Source organism: Fundulus heteroclitus, chromosome 21 (assembly GCF_011125445.2).
Source record: "Fundulus heteroclitus isolate FHET01 chromosome 21, MU-UCD_Fhet_4.1, whole genome shotgun sequence".
Classification (NCBI taxonomy): Eukaryota; Metazoa; Chordata; class Actinopteri; order Cyprinodontiformes; family Fundulidae; genus Fundulus; species Fundulus heteroclitus.
The window spans coordinates 7,545,557-7,568,150 of record NC_046381.1 but is presented as its reverse complement, the minus strand read 5'-3'; the positions used below and the strand labels follow the sequence as shown (position 1 = coordinate 7,568,150).

The window sequence follows — 22,594 nt, the reverse complement described above, 5'->3', positions numbered from 1 at the left end:
TATGCTGTGCGTGTTCCGACTAAAAGTAGACTTAGAAAATGACCTAAAACCTATTAAACCTACTTTTCAATAACCTCACGTTTCCTTAAATACATTTTAATTGTTCTGATGTAATGTAATCTTAAATGTGTTTTTGGTAGCTGTAAACCATGATTAACAGACTTTAAAGCATCGGTTTGGGTAATTATTCATGTAAAGCGCTTCACAGTGAATTAAGTTACTGAAGTGAATTAACTTTTTGACCTTCCATAGCTTACTGTCCTCATCGAGGATGTCCCCGTCTTGCTGGACAGCTGTAAACACAACAGTATTCCTCAAGATTCTGTAGGCCTAAACATGTCTGTATATGAAAATAATAATTACGTAATATACAAACTTTCAGAGAAGCCAGACATTGGGTTTTCATTACCTGTAAGCCATAACCATTAAAACGCACAGGAATAAAGGCTTCATATATATCAATATAGGAAACAATTTTATGATTCAATTCTTCATTTTAATTAGCTTTTATGTCATATAATCAATTTATTGACAAGCACCCGTTTATCCACTTTTCATTTGAGTTGAGAGCACGATGCAATATGAAAAAAATAAAATAAATCAAGAGTTTGTATATAATGGGAAACATTTTATTACTAAAAAGCCATTTGATAGTGAAGGTGCTCTTTCCGCAGCGTTTCCACAACTATTCTTTACTGAAATCACAAGATTGGTTTTTTTACCAGCGGATGTAAAGAAAGGGATTAAAGACACGGGGAAGGACAGTAACTTTGGGCTATATTTACACACAATGTTTGGGGTGGGGGGGGGGTAACAGGTGTGGCTTCTACAGGCCAGCATTGTTTGGTGCTGAAAACACCAGGCTCAGACAGGAGGCACTTGAATGGGAGAGCCTTTAGAGCCAGAATGTAGCCAGAGTGCAGGAGGAGGAGGAGAAGGGTAAAAAAAATGATAAAATAAACCGAAAATTTGAAATGAATCCAAAACACACATCTGCATCTTTTCCTTCAGTTCAGGCGTCAGTGGCTGAGGGCGATGGATGACGTTGGCGAGGCTTACCGTTAACACGTGGGGATCTGCAGACACGGCGCATTTACACGGCTGGCACCACACGGAGTACAGAGGGCGCGCATTCAACAACGAAAAAAAAAAAAAAAATAAAAAAAAAGGGGAAAAACATAAAGCATGCATTGTCCCACAGTGAGCAACGCGCTTCCAAACGAGACGTCTGCCTCTAACGAACTAGATCCTACCGTCTGCCGCTGGATGCTGTCGATGCAATGGACAAAAAAGTATTTACAGGAATTAGACTTTTTTCTTTTTAAACATCTGGAGCTCCGGTTGCCGGTTAAATAGGGAAGTCTGTCGCGGCGTCTTGAGCGGAGGTGTGCCGTGAAAACCCAACAGAAGAATCAGCGTGTGGAGGGATGGCTACCGTTTCGTAGGAGGGGGGGGGATTTATTTACAATAAAACGCGTAACTTAGAACGGAGGGGAGGGTGGGCCGCCTCGCTGCAGAGTCCCTCCAGAGCTGCTTTAGTGGTTGCTTCTGTCCCCGTGGGCTGCTGGAGTGCCTGGCCTTAGATTTTCTCCTGGATGAAGGGGTGCTGCAGGGCCTGGTTGATGCTGATGCGCTTGGCCGGGTCCAGCATCAGCGTGCTCTCCAGCAGGTCCTTCAGCTGCATCACCTTCTTCCTCTGGTCCTCGGGCAGCCGCTGCCCGCCGATCAGCTCCGCCAGCATGTCTTTGGTGGGGTTGATGGTGCTCATCACGGTCACCTTCTCCTGTTTGGGGGCACACGTGGCAAAGTCTTACACAGCAGGGAGGGGAGAAAAAAAAAAAAAAGCGTGGCGACACTTGAAGCAAACCATCAGCCTTACCCTTTCGGTCACTTTGTCTACTTCAATGTACAGGAAGTTGAGGTTCTGGTCAAAGTGCTGGTCTTTGAACAGGCCTTTGCGGATCATCTGAGAAGAGAGAAGCCACACGGTTGCGTCACACGACGGCGGCGGCGGTTCTTCCCCGCGCTAAAAGGAGGAGGAGGAGGGGAGGGAGGTGATGTAACGCTACCTTGTTGGGCATCTTGCCCTTGAGGTCCATGGCCAGCTTGAGCATGTGGTTGTTGGAGGAGCCGGGCAGCAGGATCTTGCCGGTGTAGAGCTCGTACAGCGTGCAGCCCACGGACCACATGTCGATGCCGTAGTCGTAGGGCTTTCCTATGACTGAGGGAGAGAGTCTGAGTAACGCCGAGACGCAGGAGGAAACTCCTCCGAGCTTATTGGCGCCGCCGGTCACCATCGGTGGGGGGCGCATTCCTCTACTGCAGCAGCCCCGACCCGACACTGCATGTTTTAGGAATCCTGATTTTTCACCTAATTTCTGGTACAGCTCTCAACTGGTTTAAATCCTACTTAAAGGACAGGGACTTTTTTTTGTGTCAGTAGGTAACTTTATATCCCAGATGACAACAATCACATGTGGGGTTCCCCAAGGGTCCATTCTGGGTCCCCTCCTCTTCAATATCTACATGCTCCCTCTAGCCCAGATAATAAAAAATAACAACATCAGCTACCATAACTATGCAGACGACACACAGCTTTACATCACCATGTCACCAGGTGACTATGAACCAATTCAGGCACTGAGTAAATGCCTAGAAGAAATCAATGCCTGGATGTGCCAAAACTTTCTTCAATTGAATAAACACAAAACTGAAGTAATAATTTTTGGAGGAGAGATCAAGAGTTAGCTCACAGCTTCAGTTGCTTCAGCTAGAAACCACTGATCAGGCCTGAAATCTGGGAGTAGTGATGGACTCAGACCTGAACCTTCAAAAGCATCTAAAGACAATTACAAGGTCGGCTTTTTATCACCTGAGGAACATTTCCAGGATTAAAGGACTGATGTCTCAGCAGGATCTGGAAAAACTAATCCATGCGTTTATATTTAGTAGAATTGATTACTGCAACGGTGTTTTCACAGGTCTGCCTAAAAAGTGGATCAGACAGCTGCAGCTGATCCAGAACGCTGCTGCCGGCCTCCTCACTAAGACTAAGAAAGTAGAGCACATCACCCCAGTTCTAAAGTCCTTCCACTGGCTCCCTGTATCTCAGAGGATAGACTTTAAAATACTTCTGTTAGTCTATAAATCCCTGAATGGCTTAGCAACTAAATACATCACAGATTTGTTATCAGTGCATCAACCCTCCAGACCACTCAGGTCTTCTGGCTCCAGCCTGCTCTACAGAACCAGAACCAGAACCAAACAAGGAGAAGCAGCATTTAGTTCCTATGCTCCACTTATCTGGAACAAACTTCCAGAAAACTGTAAAAGTGCGGAAAGCCTGAGTTCCTTTAAATCAAGATTAAAAACACATTTGTTCAGGATTGCCTTCGACTGTTTTAGTTAAACTGTTTTACTGAAACATCATTAGTTCAACTTTGTTGTCCAACTGTTTTTAATATTTGCTTTTAGTTTCTATTTTCCCATGTTCTATTTTGTTTCATTTCTTGTACATTTTATTCCAACTTGCTTTAATTATGTTTTTATTTTCCCTATATTTTAATCATGGAAATCACTTTGCATTGTCTCTGTGATGAAATGTGCTATATAAATAAATCTGCCTTGCCTAATTTATTCGAATGAGTCCTGAATCTCTTCTGTTCTCAGGTGTGAGGACGGCACCGGACTCATTTTATGTCTGCTGACCTTGACGACCCGCTGAGTTTACTGGCAGAATCTACCATTTTGATTTTAAACCTTCTGGTTGGTCATGGTTTGCCCTCAGCGTCACGCCTCCTCCACTGTAGCCGTAAGAGGCTTTCCTGCAGCTGTAAGCTTTGCCGCACTCAGGCTTACTGTCATCTGACCAACGCGCACGATCCCACAATCGCCTTTTTTCTATTCCAAACTTTTACACACTAAAGTTTCTACATGTTTTCAGTAGTTTGGGTAAAATTCTCAATGTTTTAAGCACCAACTGTTTGACTTACTTAAACAATACACATGTATGTGGGTTACACAAATAAAAAACACAAAGCAGACATTGGCTTTGGATTTTTGGAGCTTTGTAAAGCGACATTTCAGTTTTGTAAACTTTCCTTTTCTCTCTTACAAAAACGAAAAAAGTGCATTATTCAGTATTTTGAGATCTGCTCTAAGGGCCACAGGTCTGGTTCAACCTGAATTTAAGTCCAAAGTTGGTCATCAATGTGGTAAGTGAGTCAAAAACCCAGAAACTGGCGGATAAAACACTAAAAACTTGAATGTGATGGAGCAAACCAAATCTAAATAATGTTTTTTAAATTGAGTCAATGTAAAAACTACTGAATTTCAATCAGAATGATTATTTTTTTTACAAAAAATAAATAAAAAGACACATAAAGTCATGAAAGTTAAAAACTTTTCCCATCCTCAATATTTTCAGACCTGGAAAACAATAAAATCTAACAGAGAAACAGGAAGTCATGGATTAAGGGGGAAAAAGCTCCTAGAGATGGATCTACGTCAAACAGCAACATATTTAAATTCCTGAATACATTTTATTTCTTTCGTCAGGAACCTTTAGGGGCGACATTAACTGCAAACGCTCGTTTAAAAGCTGCCCAGAACTACTGAGAGTGGAAACTGCTGCAGTGAAGGCTAACGGCGGCGCGTCTCAGCCATGGACGCCAGTAAACATGGAGGACGGCGGATTTGTCGACAAAGCATGAAAAAGGTGCAGCTTACTAATTTCCGGAGCTCTGTAGAAGCGGCTGACCAGATATGGAGTGATGTCGTTGTCGGCGACGTGCGACGCGGACCCGAAGTCGCACAGCTTCAGGATGGTTTTGGATTCGTTCACCTTTTCGTTCCAGAGACAACACAGTTACATTTGCTACCTACGGATGCTGCTTGGAGAATAAAAAAAACAAAAAAAACACAGAGGGCTTTAATTTGGACGGTACCAGGATGTTGTCTGGCTTGATGTCAGCGTGGAGGATGTTGCATCGTTTGAGCAGCTTGAGAGCCAAGAAGAGCTGCTGGCTGTACGACCGCACGGCTTTGATGTGGAGCCCGACGTCTTTGCCGTATTTCTTCAGCACCTCGCGCAGATTCATGCTGCCGTGAACAACCGAGGCGAGATCAAGGCTTTAATGCAGGGAGGGAAAAAAAAAAAAAAAAAAGAGACGGAAGCAGAGAAAGGCTTGTGATCGGTACCTCAGAGGCTCGAAGACGAGGCAGAGATGCTGCTTGTGGTAGAAGTGGCGGAAGAGGCGGAGGCAGTGGAACTTGTCGTCTGGGTCGGCGTCGTTCAGCTTCCTGAGGAACTCCAGCTCCTTCAAACCCGTCTTCTGCCTGTTTACCACAAACGCACAACTTACAGCGTCAAACGGCTTCTCAGGCCAATATTTCACACGTTATACCACTCAGATTTATCCTTTTGTTTTTAAAAAATATACATAATAACCAGAGCTCCAATTAAATACACTGAAGTTAGTGGTTGTAATGCGAGTCAATGAGTAAGATGGTGAGAAATCACAATTATCTGCTGTTTTCCGAACCATTTACGCTCTAAAGATCCAGTGCTTTGCCCCATTATTCCCCCTGAGATGAAAATCTTTTCCAACATCGAAACAATCAACAGCGTCTTGCAATTATATTTCCACCTTGTGTCACATTTGATCAGGCTATAATGTTATACATCAGTGCAGTCATGCGTCATTGGGAAGTGGAAGGAAAAGGTTATGTGGCGTTCAGGTGCGTCTCTCTGCACCATTTTTTCCCACTTTCCAGCCCTGAAACAGATTCGCTGTTGAATTTGAGCTCTGTGCTTTGACTAGGCCGTTCTAGCAAACAAACTGCCTGCGGCTCTGGCTGAATGTTGGCCGTATCGGGCGGCTTAAAGGTGCATGTATCTGTGGTGTGACACAATGGTGGGATCTGAATGTGGAAGTAAAGCAATGTCCAAATGTAAAAAGTTTCAAATCGTTCTGCAGAAATCTGACATTTCCTGGGTATAAATATAGATTTTTTTCCGTGTATGTGGGTATTAATGCATACTTTGTGACTAAATGTGGGTATGAATGTGGCAGCATCTCAGTGTCTCTACAAGTTTAAGGGAGCTGAATACAAATGCACACCACACTTTTCAGATTTTGTTTTGTAGCTGTAAAAATAAAATAGCAGTAGCTACCACTGTCTTTCTATTTGAAAATAATTTGGTGTTAAACGGGAGCCATTCCTCCCCACTGTCGCTCCTTGCTTTCTCACTACGAGGCACCGCGGCAAAGATAAAGCGGCTCTCTGTGAGAATTAGCAGTGACCCGCAACAATTTAAACTGTTAATCAAATAAAAAAGGCACTGAGGTTCTAATTTCATACTGTATTGTTATTTTTCTCTGTCTTAATCTAAAGAGTTTTGTATATTTTTTTCTTTCTTAGAACAAATGCAGGTTTGAATGGTGAGTGCGTGAGTGAATGAATGTAAGCACATATCTACAATGTTAAGTTAGTTAATTTGTTGCTTGTAAATTCGTTGTGTCCTAAAAGAGAAAATTCAATAATTTATATATATATATATATATATATATATATATATATATATATATATATATATATATATATATATATATATATATATATATATATATATATATATATATATATATATATATATATATATATAAGCACTGAGGTTTGTGGCTAAAATCAACGCCTAAATACGGTCCAGCTCAAGCTTTGACGCCATATAAACCCAGAAACATGTGGCTGGAGCAGTTAATTTAGAGAAGTCCACACGTGTAACTCAAAAACTGAAAATTTACATGTTCTCCCCCCTAATCTAAACCTCTTAATCCAAACTTATTCCAGCCTGGAAGCTTTAAAACCAAAGACCAACAGCCTCTCACATGAGCTCGTTGTTGCGGATGATCTTGACCGCCACCTCCTGGCCGGCCCTGGCCGTGTCCCTGGCTCTGATCACGTTGCTGAACACTCCCTGGCCCGTGTAGCCGTACACGTCGTAGCGCTTGTCCAACATCTCGCCGATGTTCACCCCTAAAGGAAGAAAAGGGTCGTTTGCTCGGCTGAAACAAGGAATCAGGACGGACCCCGGTTCCCAGGACTTACTGTAGTATCCCTCGGCATCGGTCCAGTTGTCCCTGAGGTTGGGGTTCTCCTTGAAGTCCTTCCCCACGCCGGCTGCTCTCATCCTGGCGCTCTGCAGAGACAGCAGTCAGTCAGGATAGGGTTAGGCCCGCCTTACCCGGGTGGGTGGGGGGGGTTTCAAGCGTGCCTACTTACGTCGAAATGAGCGGCGAACATGTCGTCGGACTCCGTGAACATGTCGGGGGCGGTGGGCTTCTTTGGGTTGGCTGCTGCTGAGACAAAGAGAGAGCGGCCAGAGGAGGCGGTGACTCCCTGGGGCTCAGGCGCCACGCGGGAAAACAGTATATCTGGAACATGTGTTTGATTAACATACTCTGCAGAGATCAAAACAAGCTGCAGGAAGCAGACACAACCAGGCTTTGGAAAACAAGCCAGCAACTGAATGAACACATGACAGAGAGAGATATTCAATTAAAATCCCTGCCTCACAATGCTGCATTCTTCACACAGATCAAGCCGCCACCCCCCCACCCCGCTGACTAACGACCCGTTCTCCTAACGTGTGAAAACCTGCGATAAACGGCACGTTCACCAGCCTTTATGGCTCAAACTCACAGAGACGGTGACTTATTAGACTTTGTGACCATAATAAAAAATAATAATCTCGGGAATTAACAAAAAAGTGCATTAGTCTTCATGCGTTCAGCTTTGCTCCTCTGTAAGATTCAGCACCTCCAGCTTTGGTGGACAGGTTGCCTGCTGGAAACAGGAAACTAGGGCTGAACGATTTTGTAAAATAATCTAATTGCGATTTTTTTTCTTAATATTGTGATTTAACGCAATTTTTTTTCCAGTTTAATGTGTTTCAAAACATATACAAACAACAAATCAATTTGTTTCCTCGCCATGTGGATTAGTTGCTAAAAGACCCACAGCATCTAAACTCAGAGCAGTAATGATTGTGTTCTGCCTACAATATATTTCAATCAAAATTGCAATTTTGACTTTTCTCCGCATTAACCACAAGCAACAAAAATGGCCTCTAAATAAAGATGTTTGTAAACAAGGACTATTTTAAATATGAACTTTTAATGTTTCTATTAATCAGAATATTGTTCAAGAGAACAGATTTTAATTGATTTGGACATCAATAATTGTTGAACATAAAGTGCAAAGTCCAACCAACAAACAAGTCTATGTATTAAACTGATTGACCTGTACTTAATGCTTTGTATGGTTATATAAACTCTAAAACAAGTAATAAAATTAGATTATATCACTGCTGCAACTGTCTTCCCTTCCATGTGGAGGCAAACCCACTTTAAACATTTTACTGACACCTAATGGACGTGTCTAATTCCCTAATTGTTACATAGCCAAAAATTGCAGACCTCTGCGATTTGGAAATTGCGTTATTTTAAATCACGATTATATTGAAAATGCGATTAATTGTTCAGCCCTACAGGAAACTCCCGGTTTATTTCACCAAACCCAGCCTGATCTACTGCAGTTTGTTGTGTTTTTTTTTTTTTTTTTGACAACCAATTAACCAATATTGACTGAAAACTTATTATGCTTTTGCCCCAAAAGCTTAAACGTTTGACTTAAAGGGACAGCAACTTCAACCGTCAAAGAAATTCAAAGATTTTTGCCTCCTAATCAACAACGTTTTTGGGTCTATTCGCCATTTTAATAAATGTTTTTCCAGGGTTGAATGACGCAAACATATCCTGCGACTGAGGTCTGCATTAATTGGGACAACAGGGTGAAAACTAAACACGTCGGTTCACATCTAAACACGACTAGCCAGGCGGTGTGATCGTCTCTGGAGGCGGCAGGCCGGCCGGTGGATTCTGTCGGCTTCGTACGGCAGCGTGAGTCGTTTCCACTGGGACTTTACCGTCTTTCTCCTGGGCGATCAGGTTGTGCTTGGCTTTGATGCTGGCCTCGAACGTGTTGAGGTTCTCCCGCTCGTACTCCTTGACGTCCGCGGCCACCCGCTCCAGGATGTCGTCGGGCGAAGGCGAGCGGCTGCGCGTGCTGCTCTGAGGGCTGTTGGGCTCCGACGCCATGTTGCTCTCCTCGTTGGCCGTCTTGTATTTCTGTTGGGAAGACAGCGGGAGGGAAAGGTGGATCGATGGAAGGGGCTAGGGGGTCTCTCCACTAAAGCCCACCTGACTCTGTGGGTGGGGGGGGGACTCCAACAGACCTGGACGATGGCCATGCGCTGCTGACGCCGCTGCTCGATAAGAGCTTCTTCGTCGATCTCCTCCCCTTCAAAGTCTTCCAACCTGCCAACAAGCAGCAGAAAAGAAATCGGCTCATTTCCCCCCTAAATAAAAAGCAACAAATCCTGGCATGATCAGCTTCTTTATGCAGAAACTTTCCAAAACTAACAATTTATCTGGACTAGTGACCAGATTTAGAAACAAGCTCAGTTTAACAGGGCTGCTACGTGTTATTTCTACATAAAACAGGAAATTTATTGATCAAAATTAAGCTTAGAAACACAAAGACTTTTTTTCCTCATTTTGTCACAACATTGTTGTGTTTTTATTTATTAATAATGGTTTTAATAAATAAAAACAGGAGGAGCGTGTCATCTCTTTGTACTCAGCCTCCCTGTAAATACTATGCAGGACCATATTTGGCCACAATTAAGACTTCATGTCTTTTGGGTTTCGTCTCAACCAGTTCTGCACATCACGACAAAAATGTTCACCCCAGTTTTCTTTATAAAAAAAAATAAATTAATAAACATCCAAGTTGTATTTTGCAGATCTGCCAGATCTCCAGTTTCAGCACAGATTCTACATTGGATTTCTCTCTGGACTTTGACTAGGTCAGTGGTTCCCAAACCTTTCTTGGTGGGCTCCCCTGTGACGCAAAAGAATGTTTTTGCCCCCCTCCAACCAATCTGACAGCTGAACAGCTGAATGTAAACGTCTGATTTTTGTGATTTAAAGAAGATTAGTTTATTTTATTGTTATTTTTTACTGCAGTTGGCTTTAGACAATGACAATAAATTTTGTCTAAGTCTAAGTGAACAAAAAAAAGCCAACTGCAGTAAAAAAAAAACAACAATAAACTAATCTTTAAATCACAAAACTCATACTTTTAAAGTGTAATTGTTTTAAGTTTAACTGTCTATTTTACTGTGTAATTGAAATAATCATTATGAATATATAACTTTTAATTAACCTCTCAAAATCAGTCATTTTTTAGTCCACTTCTACCATTCTCCCTCCTGCAAATATACTAAGCCGCCCCTAGGGGGCACCACTGGACCAGCCCATTCTAGTGAGGCAACAGGCTTTGATCCAAGCAATTCCACTGTAGCGCCGGCTGCATCTTTAGGACAATTGTATTTCATCATATTATGTTTTTCATTATCATAATAAAAGTGATGATAAACTATTTAAAGTTGGACTGATGTCTTGTACGCATGTGATCGCATCAAATACTGCTCCTAAAAACACAAACCCTTTGTCAAACGCGCCTCATCAGCAACCAGCACAGATTTTTTTAATCACCAAAGTGCACACAATCACTGCAAATTAATCATATTTAAATGTACTGCAGTAGGTATTTAGCAATATAAAATTATTGAATTATATGTTTAGTTATATTTATGATCCAGTGGAACCCAGAGTGGACATACAATAAGGAAAGTAACGATATTAGGTCAGTTTTTTGGGGGTTTCAAATGTCATTAATTCATTTATTGTGATCACAATAAACCAAACGTTCCAAGAAACGGTTTTAAGAATAATCGCCTATTCCCAGCCGGTCTCCAGTCTATATTCTATTATATATAACCACCATGATTCAGTGTTTAGGTTTGGTCTCATCAAACCTTCTACCTTTTTGTTCTTATCAAATTTTAAAAAGTAGATTAAAAATTTGCTACATGTGAAAATGTTTATGGGGCGTGAAGACTTTGCAAAGTCCTGTATCGGCCTTTAGAAACTGTTCATTAAGAAAAAAAAACAGAGGAAGGTGTTTTCTGTGCTCACATTTCATCCTCGGAGGACTCCTGGTCCAGCTTCATCCCCTCCGACAGGCTTCCTTTGAACTTGTCTTCGTCTCTGCTGCGGCGCCGTCTCCTCATGCGATCCCGGGACATGGAGCGGCGGTACTGGCGCGGCCGTCCGTACCGGTCTCTCTCCCCGGACCTGCGGTTCGTGCAGACGTGGACGTCAGCGCAGGGAATCTAATCGGCCTTTTATTTCGTTTACAGCGCCAACCTGAGCGGGACTCACCTGCGCCTGAGCGGAGACCTGCTTCGCCTCCGAGGCGAGGAGCGAGAGCGGCGCGGCAGCGGCGGCGACGGAGACCTCCTCCTCAGAGGCGAGCGGCTCACCCTGCGCCGAGAGGCCGACCTGGGACTCTTCTCCCGGGACCGGTCCCCGAGCGGCCCGGCGTCGGCCCGAGTTCGCTTCCTGCAGGAGAAAACAATGCCGACATTCTACGGGTTATTTTGTGTTTAATCTGATGTCTGATGAAGGCAAAGGGCTTCGTTTTTCATTACTTTCTTTTATTAAACATGAAACCAGGACAAATAAGACAATTTGATGTTGAATGTTGGGTTACTGTGTCAACATTAGCTTTCTAGCGTACGACGATGAAGCATCAACAATCTGTCTTTCTCTGCAAGATCTTTGTTTTAACCCCCAGATGCATTAAAAACAAGTTTTATATCAGATCACCTTCATTGAGCGACCTTTAAAGTTTTTTATTTTTAGTTTTTAACCATCAGGCGCCACAAAAAGGTCTCACTCGATGCTTCTTGGTCAGATTTACGGCCGTATAAGATGCTTTATTAAATGCTGGTGATCTTTTAAAGTGATTTGACATAAAGAAATCAAGCTGTTATTAGAAAATCATAACATAATCCTAATTTACACATATCTGAAAGCAACATTTTAAATCAGGGACGGATACTTTTACAGATGTAAACTATTACAGATGTTCCTTAGGACAAGAGTAGGACAAGGGTCCTTGTCCTACTCCAAAACGACCCGTAAAACAACTCAGAAAATAAACTTTAATATTTGTAGATTAATTACAAAAAAACTAAAAATTTCAATCTTTTATTTTAGAAGAGAAACAAGAAAGGATTATAAGAATATTGGGGTATTTTTATTGGCCACATAACTCCAGATGTGCAGCCTTGAGAGGCGCTTTAGTCACAATCCTCTCAGGGTGGAGCCTTTTCTGGTTTCTCCTACATATTTTCCCACTAGATTTTTTCCTTCCACTCAACTTTCCTTTAACATGCTTCCATAGAGCGGGTTTCTTTAGAAATGAGTTTTTGTGGCTAACCCTGCAGAGGGTGTCAGTGACACAGCAGTCTTTGTCCTCGATAGTTTAAGTCAGGGGTGTCAAACATCCAGTGTCCTGTCTGGCAATGTGGCAATAAGATGCCACAAAGGGCTCGTCAGATTTGACTTTCACAAGTGGACAAGATAAAAGGAAGAGAATGATAAAACAATTATTGAAAAAAACATGTACTTCGTTTAATTGAAAATATGCAGTTCCTATATTGTCCACGAGGGGCGCTGTGTTTTAATTAGCAGATTAAGCTTCAGGTGTGGAAAAATTCTAATCATTTCTTAATTTTTATCTGTTTCATGTATTTTGTCATGTAGGACAGTGTTTTTAAGTTCCAAAAAATGTGAATAAATATTTTTCAACATTGTATAATCACTGATCAGTTCTTATGCACAATGCACAAGTAAATGTTTAACTGAGTAAAAGTATTGTTAAAATTGCACAAACTTTTCTTAAAAACGCTGAGGTTATTCATAATATATTGTGTAAAAGTGAAATTAACTTAATATAAAAATCAACAACAAGTCCACTTTTATTAGTTCTATTTAATCTTGCAATGAGTTTACTCGTGTGGCCCTCTTGAGATCAGATTAAGCTGAATGCGGCCCCTCAACCAAAATGAGTTAGACACCCCTGGTTTAAGTCATAACGTAACATTTCTATTATTAGATTGAAGTTTTTATTGATTTTTGAACTTATGGGTTTTATCAAAATGAACAGAAATATCCCCTTTAGTGTGTAATAAAGAACTGAATAAATAACTACAGGCACTTCTGTGTGAAGCTGTCTGGTTTGCAGCGGTAACAAACCTCAGAGGTGAGTCCTGTCTGTCTGCCTCCCTCCTGCGGGCCTCTGTTGAGCGGCTGCGTGCTCTCCGGGCCGGGGACCTTCTGGGCGGAGAATGTTTTGAAGTCCTGTCTGAGGCACCGGCTGAGGGGTGGTGGGCGTCTCTGTGGCGGGGGGAGGCGCTGCGTCTCCTCGCCGGGCTGTGGGGTCCTCGTCTGTGAGGGGAGCGGTTCTCCTTTCCCAGCGACGTGTCCTTGGAGGGGGACTTGGCCGGCCGCTTGTCCCGCTCGGCGTCGGAGCGGCTGGGCCGGTCCCGTACGGGCGACCTGGAGCGCCGGCTCGGCCTCTCCTGGTTTGGTCTCTCGTCTCGCTGCGGGGACGAGCGCTTGTCGGGGCGCCCGGCCTTCTGCTCGTTCCTGAAGCTGGGAGGAGAGGCAGACTTCCTCTTCTCCTTGAAGCGATCGGCGCTGCCGGACTGTTTCTGTTTTCTGTCTTTCGATCTGCTCCGCGCGCGCCCGCGGTCTTTCGCTGCAGCCTCCTTGCTGCTTTTGGTCCCCTTGTCCGGCTTGGGCTCCTTGGCCGGCTTGTCTGTCGACTTACTCCGACTGCGGCGCTTGGACCCGGATTTACTGCCGTCGATTGAGTCCCTTCTGGATTTCCCGCCTTTTTCCCCTTTGGGAGATATGAGTTTACCTGAGCTGCCCCTCGGACGCTGCTCTCCGTTTCTGAACCTGCCGTCGGCGTCCTCCTCGGACCCAGAGTTGTACCCCTGAAGGATCAAACCCATGCCAGACTGGACCTTGCCCTCCATCAGCTGGCTATCCAGCTCAGCCTTGATCAGGGCCCTCTGCTTCTCCAGATCCTCCAGCACGGCCCGGTCGTCCAGACTGGGGTTTCCGGAGGACGGAGAGGACTCCAGCTTCCTGTTGCTGGCGGCGCCAAAAGGGACGTCAGCGGCGGTGGCGGCGGCGGGGGAGGAGGCCTCCTTGCGTTTGTGTTTCCGATGCTTATGGCGGTGCTTACGCTTGCGCTCCTTGTCCTCCTCGGCTGCGTGTTTGTGCTTTTTGTGCTTGCTGCGGTGCTTGTGTTTTTTCCTCTTGTGTTTCCCGCCGCTGCTGCTGTGATGCTTGGACCCTTCCTCATTCTTCTCGCCATTAGTCCCCGCCTGCTCCTGGGTGGGACAAACCACAGCGATAAAACTCAGCAGTAAGATGGTGGAAGGACGACAGTTCTGAGACGTGTTGCTGTCTCTAGTTAAAAGAATCTCTCCATGGTTAATATCTGTTAACTTTATCAGGTTATATCAACATTATCAACTATTGGGACCAGGGGCGGTTCTAGCCAGGGGCCAACAGGGGCCCATGCCCCTGTAGAAATGGCCTTGGCCCCTGTTCTAAAAGCATGATGTTAAAAAAACTTCTCATGATTGTTTGGAATGGCAAAGAAACCATAACTGATTGGTCACTTTGACCAATATTATTTTTTACCTATACAGCTTTACTCTAAAAAGAATTTAAAACTTAAGATGTTTCACGTTTAGCTTTAGCCGTATTGAGCAGGGGGCAAAGTTTTCAACTGCTAGATCGGGGCTCTGAAACCTGCAGTTCCAGAGCCACAAGTGGCTCACTTAATATTATTACACAGTTAAATATTGCCATTTTATTGTTTTTAATTTTTTTTCTGTGCCCCTGTGAAAAAACTCTGGCCCCACCTTGGCCCCCCTGGTAAATTTGGTCTAGAACCCCCCCTGATTGGGACTAAACTTAAACATTAAAAGCAAGACAAAAGCAAAGCAGTACGGAAAGGTTGGAGTTTGTTCCATTTAACCAAAATCTATTTGATTTAACCAAAAGGAAAAAAAAAATACACATTATTTAGAAACAAAAACGTAGGAGTATGAATTTTTCTCTCTGATCTGGTAAATGGATCAGAGAGAAAACTTTAAAATCTGGTCATGCAAAGTACTGATTTCAGGGGGCTGATTCTAAAAGTCAGGGTTGTTAGAAAAATGAAAACCCATTCGTGTCACAGTTAGACAGTTTTTACTCATCTATCACATAAACTTCTCACAAAATCCTCTGTTTCTGGTTGTAATGAAATAAAATGTGAAAAAGTTCAGAGGAAGGTTTACAAACCAAAGCCTCAGAAATCATCTGCTGTTACACTTCAAATTCAACCATAATATTGGCAAGAAAATTCAGTTTTTATACATTTAATCAAAGAGTTTTAATGTGAGTTGGTTTAAACGTGTAGTTTTTACCTCTTCGCCCTCCTCTTCTGACAAGTCTCCGCTGTCCTCATTCCCGCTTCTTTCGTCTCTCTCCAGGTCTTGCTTTCTGTTTATTAGAGACAAAAAACTAAATTAGCTGAACAGAAATTTTTCTCAAGACTGTTAAAAAGTAATTTAAGTTGATGTAGCATAAAGAACTAAGCAGTGAAACATTGAGGGGGGAAAAAGTTATTGCAAAGCTTCCAATGTGAAACAATCAGGTTTCCTGTTGGATTCGCTTTAAAATGCCTCCGAGACGTTTACGAACAGGACATTTGCATTTCAAAAGGTATTTTATTTAAACTAGTTCCCTTTTATAATAAGTCATTCAAAACACAGAACATTTTATTAATTAAAAAACAAATAAAACTTCGTGAATCTAATACTTTCAGTTACTTTCTCTAATTTATGTTCATCACACTTTGGCCACGTGTAGTTCAGACAAACATCACATTTACCTCTAGCTGCTAGATTTACCGTTTGAGCAACAGATTGCTTAGTTGGGGGGGGGGGGGGGGCAGGGCAAATATGTGTTCAACTTCACTAAAACAAGAAAGATTAACACTGACTTTTATTTTATCCATTTGTTTGACAAGAGAAACTTCCAAGAATTATGGCCTGACTTACTGTAGGATTAGCGTTTAGCTTTATTTACATGTGGTGCAGCTTGTTTAGTAGTAGCTCAAGATTCAAGATTCAAGACTGGCTGTGCGTAACGTTCACTTTGCTGATGAGAAAGTCCAGACTGCGGACTACACCACACTTTTACTGCAGAGGGTCACTCCTAGCTGAGCTGCAAAACGTGTCGAATCGCACGCGTCAATCGCGAAAGGACCGTCTGGATGCAGTACTGGGTAAGAAATGTCAAGCAGCACAGGCTACATACGGATGATACGTTTGGCCAGACTATCTGCCCCTAATGCCAACGCCGAGTGTAAAACTTTAATAGCCGAGAGGCTAAGCGTCATGGGGGGGAAATGGGAACATTATAAACACAAAAAAAAGAAGAAGAAAATTGTCAAAAAATGTGGGTTAACAGTAGTCAATGTTGCCATTTTCAGCAATTCCATCGCAATTAATAATTTTTTTCTGGTGTTGTGCGGCCCTAGTCTCCTGTATAACAGCACAGATTATTTACAGATGCAAGCACACACACACACACACACACACACACACACACAGCGCGTACAATTTCACCTAAGGGGCCGCTGTGTTTCTGTTATGGACTGTCTCCATAGAAACGTGTGTTGGCAGGACGACGGCTAACATCCTTCTGTCCAGACGCCGCCGCCGTGGGTCCGCAGCGAGATAACCTGATGCTGCGGTGAAAGTCTGACACAAAACTGAATGCAGCAACGAAAGGAACGGCAAACGCAACCCGCCCAACAATGGCTGCTCTCCATGGTAACTAAAAGCTAACAAAACGACGGGCCAAAATTAGACCACTTAGCCCCAAAAACGGTTTAATCCGCTCGCCCGATATCATCCAGATAATAGAAATCTTGTTTTTTGGTATAGTACAGTTAATAGTGAATCACATAAGTTATAATAATCTTTCGTCTGTAGTTTATCAATTTCAGAATTTAAAGAGATAATCGATGTTTAGATTTGGACATTTTCTTTCCTTTGTTTTAAGAACATTTAATTTTTGATTGTGTTTGTCCCAGATAAGACTTGTGAAAGATGAACCCCAGATCACACCAAGCCGTAGAAAACACTGTAAACCATTGGTTGTTTAAAGCAGACCTGAAACATCCCCAAAGTAGGGATGAATTTATATGCATGAAAAGTCCCAGGGCTATACACGCTCTGACAAAACTAAGAAAACAGGGCAGCATGGTGTTTGCATAAACTAGCCTTGTGTCAATGACAGGTGCACAGCCAGGTAACGTGTCAGATCACTGATCCTGACCCATTTATTTATACTAGGACGGTGACATAACCTTTTGCATTCTAACAAAAAAAGTCCACCTTAAATAAAAGCAGCAGTTGTGGTAAAAGAAAAATAATCCTAACTTACAGCGATTGTTAATTTAAACAGACAGGCCCCTGTTAAATGCAAAAAAATAAATAAAATTTCCAGCGATTCCTTTATTAGTATATCTTTGAAAAAACACCACCAAAAACAAACACGTTGTTGCAGATCCAGCGTGCGACTAACCGGTTTCCTGTTCGTAGCGCATTTAGAAATAAAAAAAAAAAGCCAACATAAACCTAACCATTGCGAGCCCCTTTATAAACGCTGGGATTACGTAATGCTCTCGATTTAGCCTGAAAGCTAAAGCGACGACTACACATTAAACAATGGGGATGAATTACAAACGACGGGTCTGGCACAGAGAGTCCTGTGCCGTCATGTCAACCTGACTTGCTAGCCCTTCCTCTGACCCAGACCGCCTCGGCTGCTTTATTAGCTCACAGATGCTAACGTCTTTTACTCCTACAACTAGCAGGCTACACGAACTATGCTAGCATGTGTTATTGAAATCTTCAACACACACAAAAAAGAACAGCTTTTGACATGTAAGGGGCAGGCGCCGAAACTCCACTGAAAAGAGCACGGATGAATGCAATTTAACGCACACGTTCAGCTCGTGAGTTTAGCCAAACTTGGGTCTAGCTAGGCTAAAGAACATTAGCCAGCTAGCTGAGGCAATTAGCATGCTCCGGTAACGTGAAGCTGCAACGCTGTCCTCTTTTCCCGTTTCAAATCGTTCTCTTTCGATTCGAGCTCCAGGATCCGCTCACATGCCACAGCTGCCGACGCGAACTGGTTTTAATAGGAAGACTTACACGTGTTCGTTTCCATTATTCATTCTTCTGGACATGATGTCCATTTCAACGTCCGCCATTTTGCTCGGCTAAGCAGGTTCTTCTTCGGCTATCGAGAAGTGCAACGTTAGCCTGGCTCTCGTCTGCCCCCTGATGTTCTGGCGGAGACACGAACTGAGCACCGAGTACAGACCCTTTCTTTCTTTTTTTTTTTGTCCAGCAGGGCGCATCCTTCTCTAATTTAGAGGCTTCGAGTTACTCGATGCTGTGAGGGTACGGATGGAGGTTTTAATAAGCAACATGACCTAGCCCAAGGGTCAGCAACGCTTACAACCCGCAGAGCCATTTTTGCCCTCGGTCCAGCTAAACTATTTTTTTTAGAGCCACAAGAGTTACACAAATATTTGAAACAAGAGCTTGTTTTTATAGTATATTATAGGAAATTTGTTTGCATTTTTTTAAATTAAAGATCAACAGTTTTTATTATTTAACCAACAGTATTTTTTATGTTTAGGTTTAATACATTTTCTTCAATTGGACATTTGATTTTTACAGCAATCTCCAAATACCTCAATTATTATAGTTCAAAACAATTTCCCATGAGATGTTTGTAATTAATACTGTAACCTGAGTATATCAAGAACATTTCAATTAGTAATCCATGGTTTCTTGATTCCTCTGGGGACAAAAGCTGCACTGAAAATGAGACCCAATTCTGTTTGCCCCTCTTCAAATTGGGAAAGACAAGAGAACTTTATGGAAAGTGAATGTGTTTTGTTACAAGAAAATGGCTTCTCACCTAAACGTGTCCATACTGTCAGAGCAATAGTTTCAAACAACTTGAAATATGACGAGTTCTTGACGATGAAAAAAAATAAAAATGAACCCAAAGAGCCTTATTAGACTTTATCCCATCATACTTTTTTTTTTTTTTTTTTAAATACTCTCTTTCAGCAGGACAATGACCCAAAACATGTGGCTGAATCAGCAAAGAAATAGCTCTTAAGACCCACAAATAACCTCTGGAAAACACGGGAGATGAGCCGAAGAAAAGACAAGATCAAGGGAGGATGCAGGACTCACAGAGGACCAGATTCACAGTTGGTAAAAGTCCAAAAAAAGGTTTTACAAAGCCAAATCAAGATGTCAAAGAAATTATGACGTGCAGTCCAAGATTCCAAAAAATAATCCAGGCGCCTGTGGAAAAGCTCTACAACAGACCAACGGTGGAGCAGAACACCAGCAAACATCACCGCACCGCCTCGTAAAACTCAGGCGATAACAGGAAATCTCTTCAAACCTTCAAACGTGATGCATCTGCCCTGGAGGCCCCCGGCGAGAACTCAGGGCTTTCAAGGATGCATTACGGCAGCGTGATCATCCGCTCCGGGCGGATTTAATCTGAAGCAGTAAATTTTGTTATGCGTGAGTGTCGAGAAAGTAACGGAGGCTCAGGGCGTCACAGATGGTGACTCTGCAGATGGAGCACACCTGCTGGAAAACAGACGGGAGCATCGGCACGTCTTTGGATATAATAATAATAATAATAATAATAATAATAATAATAATAATAATAATAATAATATTAATACTAATATTAATAATAATACATTTGATTTAAAAAGGTGCCTTTCTGGACACTCAAGGTCACCGTACGAAAAAGATAAAAACACAATGTCAGAAACAAAGTCGAAACACAGAATAAAAACCATAAAAAAAATACAAAGGCTGGGACAGGGAAATTGATATTAAAAGGAATAGGGAATCTTAAACAGATGAGTTTTGAGTTATGATTTGAAATGGAGAAGTGAGTCCGTTCTTTCTTGGGGCCAAAAGGGCATAAAGACCTAAGAAAATGACATTAAATAACAAAAATAAATAAATAAATATGGCCTCTCGTTATATTTTAACAATCAGGGTGTATCCAGTGAGCGTGCACACAGTCTGAAACCATCACTCAGGTTGGGGTCTTTCTGATACAGCGTGTTCCTCAGATTTATACGTCAAAGTGTGTCAAAGCGGAGGCCTCGCCGCAGATTAAAGGCGCAGACTCCTGCACCTTTAATAAATCCTGACAGGCAGCAGTCGGAGACGGACTCTGTGCGCAGGAGACCGATCTCTGCGTCACACACTTTATGATTACTCGTCTGTTTTTAAAAAAAAATTACTGACATAACAGTGCATCTTAAATGCTGTATTACAACCACACTCCAACCTGATTGGACGCAGGCGGGCAGAGAAAACCAAAGTGAATGTTGTGATCCAACCCTTTTTTATGTTTGGTTATGTGGATAAACGACTTTTTCCACACATTGGGTGACCTCCGTCTCATTTAAAGAAGAATCGGGAGATGCTTCTGCGTTTCCCACAGTTGTGATTTATTGCTGACGGTCCTGCAGCTCATTCCAGCCTCGAGCAGGTCTGATATATTGTCCCCGCTGTCCTTTGAAAGTTAGCCAACTTGCAGACATCGGCGATGGTAAAGGCATTCAGGAGAAGCAGCTTTCCATGCCCGCAGGATCCAACAGGAAGCCATTTCCACATACAACCTGCAAAATATCCAGCCTTTCAGTTCTGGCTTTTCTCTTTTTAAGTCGACAAGACAGTTCTCGTGTCTTTTTTAAAACCAGACATACGCTTATTTTGTAAAGTAATAGCAGAAGTCAGAACTGGAGAGTCAGACATAAACTCTAACTGATAAGTGTGTTTTCTTTTTTGATATCTAGTTAGACATGGAATGACATTTTGGAAGAAAGACATGGCGGAAAGAGGAAGAAAAATGATCAACCAGACAGATCCACCAATAGAAAATGAATAGAACCCCGTTTTTCTGTCTACAGGATGAAACAATACTATGTGCTCCAAGTCTTGGCCATCATTAATGTGCATATACACGACATATTTCCTGACTGAGGGTGCACGTTAAAGGTTGACGTAAAAACAAGAAGGCTGCAAATGAACTGCTCATTGCTGAGGATCATTTCTGGATGTAAAATGTCTGGAGAGCAGTTCACTTTTTAACCCAGGGTTCTGTTGGACCAGCACCAGGGCGCCTGGGTGGGAGGTTAGAGGAGAATCCAGCGAAAGATGAGTTCTAGGGTTCAGCTTCACGCAGATTTGCACGATCGGAGCGTCTGAAAGTGTTGCTTGGTCAGAAGGGGCCATTCACTTTGTCCTGGAAGTGAGAACATCGTAGTTGAGCTTGTTCCAGTTGCCAATGACCAAGTCTAACTTGCTCTTTCCTTTAATCACATTCAGTTTTCATCGTTCTTGGTCATTTTGCTCTCTTGCCAGTTTGCAGTTTTGGTCGTTTCATTTGTTTCAGATATCAAATGGAGCTGCTTGTCATATGAGATTTTGCACGAACCGAGCATCAGTGCCTTTTTCCCTTAGGGACGTTTGGTATCTGCTGGGACAACAATTAAAGGTGCTTAACTGTAACCTGCTGATCATGTACTCATACATACATACATACATACATACATATCCAATCAACAATACAGGAAGAAGCAGGAGGTCATAGTTCTTTTGGTTTGGTAAGAGTTCGTTGACTAGACAAGGACCAGCTACTGTTGTACAGGCAACGTTTTAAAATGTAACATTTTCAACTCAGCAAAGATTTTCCCCATATATCGTGCCTTTGGTTTAAAATCCTTACGAGTCTGATTTAGTAAAACAGAACAATCTATCTCACTAAACATTTTGTTTATATATTAGAACAACAATTCAATGAAGTCACCAGTTTATATATATATATATATATATATATATATATATATATATATATATATATATATATATATATATTCAAAAACATGTCTTTGTTGTCCTTAAACCACGTTGTATCTAATTTGGTGATATGTTTAGGTATGTTGTTCATTTGGAAGAGCCATTTCTACCCAAGCGTTAACATCCTGGCAAACGTCGTGCAATGTTGCATCCATATTAAATTGTTTTTGTCCTCATGATCCTCTCTGTTTTGTCAAGTGCGACAGACCCTTCTGCAGGAAACCACCCACAAAACATGCTGCTGCCATCCCCGTACAGGAATCAAGAATCTTTATTATCACCACGTCTTACTGTCGTGACGTTTATTTTTCAGACAGATACCGGCTCAGGATGTACACAGATAATATATACAGGCAGACACAACAAACAAATGGGATTTTCAATCATTTTTTAAAAATAAATATATATAAATTGAGTCAGTCAGTCAGCTGCACTGACCAAACACACTTCCTGAGAAGCTTGAGCGTGCAAAACAGTCTTTAGGGTCTGATAAGACTCATACCGAGCTCCGAAAGTCTGATATCAGTCCTTTTTGAATGATATGAATTACTGTAT

The 22,594-nt window shown here is 42.3% G+C and overlaps 1 protein-coding gene across 2 annotated transcripts; it reads right to left on the bottom strand.

Moving 5' to 3' along the window:
• Window positions 1-607: 607 nt before the first annotated feature.
• Window positions 608-18,412, bottom strand: prpf4bb (pre-mRNA processing factor 4Bb). Of its 2 annotated transcripts, none has more exons than XM_036124800.1 (16): window positions 18,272-18,412; window positions 15,470-15,545; window positions 13,233-14,380; window positions 11,352-11,531; window positions 11,106-11,264; window positions 9,299-9,380; window positions 8,990-9,191; window positions 7,285-7,361; window positions 7,111-7,201; window positions 6,891-7,038; window positions 5,200-5,337; window positions 4,947-5,100; window positions 4,729-4,843; window positions 2,070-2,221; window positions 1,880-1,966; window positions 608-1,783 (listed from the first exon to the last, which is right to left on the bottom strand). In XM_036124800.1, the coding sequence occupies exons 1-16, from the start codon at window positions 18,328-18,330 to the stop codon at window positions 1,580-1,582; spliced, it is 3,072 nt and encodes a 1,023-aa protein (XP_035980693.1). In that variant the 5' UTR covers window positions 18,331-18,412; the 3' UTR covers window positions 608-1,579. The 2 variants fall into 2 exon arrangements, with proteins under 2 accessions (XP_035980693.1, XP_035980694.1); XM_036124801.1 differs by having other exon boundaries at window positions 7,285-7,358.
• Between the last annotated feature and the right edge of the window lie 4,182 nt (window positions 18,413-22,594).